We start from the raw sequence: 2447 nt of genomic DNA on the forward strand, positions 1-2447 counted from the left end.
CAAATGTGTATTGTTGTTTTTTCATGTTGATTTTGTGATGGTTTTCTAATGTATGTTTGTTTGTTTTTGTCATGCAACAGATTGCAGCACTGTGACAAATTTCCCCTTGGGGACAATAAAGTAGATTCTATTCTATTCTAATAATACTGACTGCACATCATGTGTCTCTGCAGGCTGATTCAGAGTGCATTTGTTGACATGGAGAACATGCTGGCACTGTTGATAGAGCAGAAAGAGGTAAGTCACAAAGAGCAATTGTCAGGGGTATAGTTTTTGTCATAGTTTAACTCATATTGGACCACGTACGTTCAAGTACATCTGTGGTTTATCTGAGATTAACTTTAATGCTTAAAAAAACGTAATCTGTGGATGCTGATCAGTAGGGAAAATCTAACAGCCCAACGTAGTTGTGAAGGTTGTTAATTCAATCCCAATTTATTGAAGAAAATACTTTCTCCACCTTGTCAAAAAATTCAACCAAGGTGAGCAAGACACTGCGCCCCTGTTTGCCATAAAGGGTCATCAGCAGAAAGAAGAGTGTTCTTCTTTTTCCTCTCTACAGAGATATTGTCTTTTCAGTTGCCCCCATTCACATCAGGACAGAGGTCAGGACCTGGATTCAGTATCAAGGACACTTAAGTAGAATAAAAGACACAAACTGATAAACACACTCAAAACAAGCTAATAATGTAACATCTTCCAAAAATCTCTTTTTTTTCAAGATGGCAGCAGTTTATCTATCGTTGACTTATGTTGTAATAATGGGAAAATAACTTGTTATAACAATAATTTCACATTTTAATGTGATACTGATCTGTTTTACTTTTTCTGGCGTGGCTGCAATATGCTTCCGTAGAAATCAAATACATAGAGAGGTGTGTGTTTAATAACAATATAAATTAAATATAATATTAACAGATAAGTGGATAATAATTTAACCCTTATTAGGCATTAATTTCTGATCAGCGTCACTGCTTCAGTCCTGCTTGGACACAGAGAAACTCACACAGTTAGAGGTCAGCGGATTAGGAGGTCAACAAGTGTTTGTGTGTGACTTTGTGCGCTTGTGTGTACTTGTGCGCATGCACACACTAAAACACAGCGTCTGCTGTGTATGCCTGTGTGTGTACGTCTGTCTTTTTGTGTGTGTTTCGGTGGGAAAAGGCGTCCTCCGGCTGCTTCGCTAAAGGCTCCTACATTCACAGGCCCTTGATATGGTAAACAGCCACATGAATGTAGACAAAAGCATTAGAGCACCTTAAAAACACAGCAGCCCTTTTCTTTGGCTTGGGAAGCAGCAGGCGAGGGTGGGCGGAGAGGAGGAGGAGGGCGAGGAGGAGGTCAGAAAGTAGGGTGGGATTGCAAAAGCTGATGGTGATAAATCATCAAATTCCTGGTAATATTTTGTAAATGTTAAACACTACATGAAAGTATCAGTTCGTGCATAAAGAGATGAAGATTAAAGGAAGGGAGGAGAAGGCAAGAAGGAAGAATGCAATGAGAGGAGGGAGCAAGTGAGGAAAGGGGAAAATTTAGAACATGATGGGAGGAAGAAGAAAGGGATAAAGGGAGAAAATAAAGGAAGAGAGAATTATGGGATTACCTTTATTGTAATTCTCCCTGAACTTTTTGACCACTTTTTTCCTCTCATCCTCCAATTTTCCTCTCACTCTTATCCTCTCCTCTCCCTTCTTTCTCTCTCTCTATCTCTCTCCACCCTCTCTTTTCCTCCCACCTCCTCTTCTTTTTGTCTCTTACTCTCCAAAAAAATAAAAACCTCACTAGTTTGACAGCTCATTCTTGATCTTGGAAACAACAGTTGACAAAAAGAAAGACTTTTGTGGTCATGGAGTCATGGGACTGCAGATGTTCAAAGTTGATCTTTGTCCAAGACCAGAACTAGTTGGGACCGAATCCAAAGAGGTTTGATTCCAAGACAAGTCTGAGTCCAAATGGGAGAGACAGAGTTTACCACTGCCAATGAGAGGAGTTTGGGCAGCCGAGATGGATTTTGAATTAAACCAACACCCGTTTTCTGAACAAGCACACTTCATCAGTGGTTTTGTTTTGAAGGAGGAAACTTCGGATACTCAGAAAAAAAAACATATATTGCTGGATTCCAAATTAAAATATTTGGCAAGACCAGTGGCCAAGTGTGAGGCAAGTCGAAGTGCAAATCCAAGACAGTCCAAGTCCAGACTCGGGTGCAACAGCAATGTTTAACATCGGGCCATGCAACAACCACTTGTATGAACATATTCGTTCTTAGGTGGCTTGTATGAGAACTTGCGGCATTAACCAGTTTTCGCTTAATTTCAATGTTCACTTAGGGACATAGGTGAGTTGAGATTGATTTGATATTTTTCTGGTATCTAGTAAAAAAAATTAAAAACCACATCTCATCTCTCTTGTGTTCCCTGTCTGTCTTTTCCTCCTCCTCCTCCTCC

General features: G+C 40.0%; 1 protein-coding gene across 1 annotated transcript in view; it reads left to right on the plus strand.

Annotated features, from left to right (window-relative positions):
- The window catches only part of abcb6b (ATP-binding cassette, sub-family B (MDR/TAP), member 6b), a 31183-nt gene that overhangs the window by 10762 nt on the left and 17974 nt on the right, over positions 1-2447 (plus strand). Inside the window, exons 11-12 of the mRNA XM_035677203.1 lie at positions 174-237; positions 599-605. Of these exons, the coding sequence (XP_035533096.1) occupies positions 174-237; positions 599-605 (71 nt within the window). The remainder of the gene's footprint in view (positions 1-173; positions 238-598; positions 606-2447) is intronic.

This window comes from Morone saxatilis, unplaced genomic scaffold (assembly GCF_004916995.1).
Source record: "Morone saxatilis isolate NCDOM2014 unplaced genomic scaffold, NCSU_SB_2.0 Contig5, whole genome shotgun sequence".
NCBI lineage: Eukaryota > Metazoa > Chordata > Actinopteri > Moronidae > Morone > Morone saxatilis.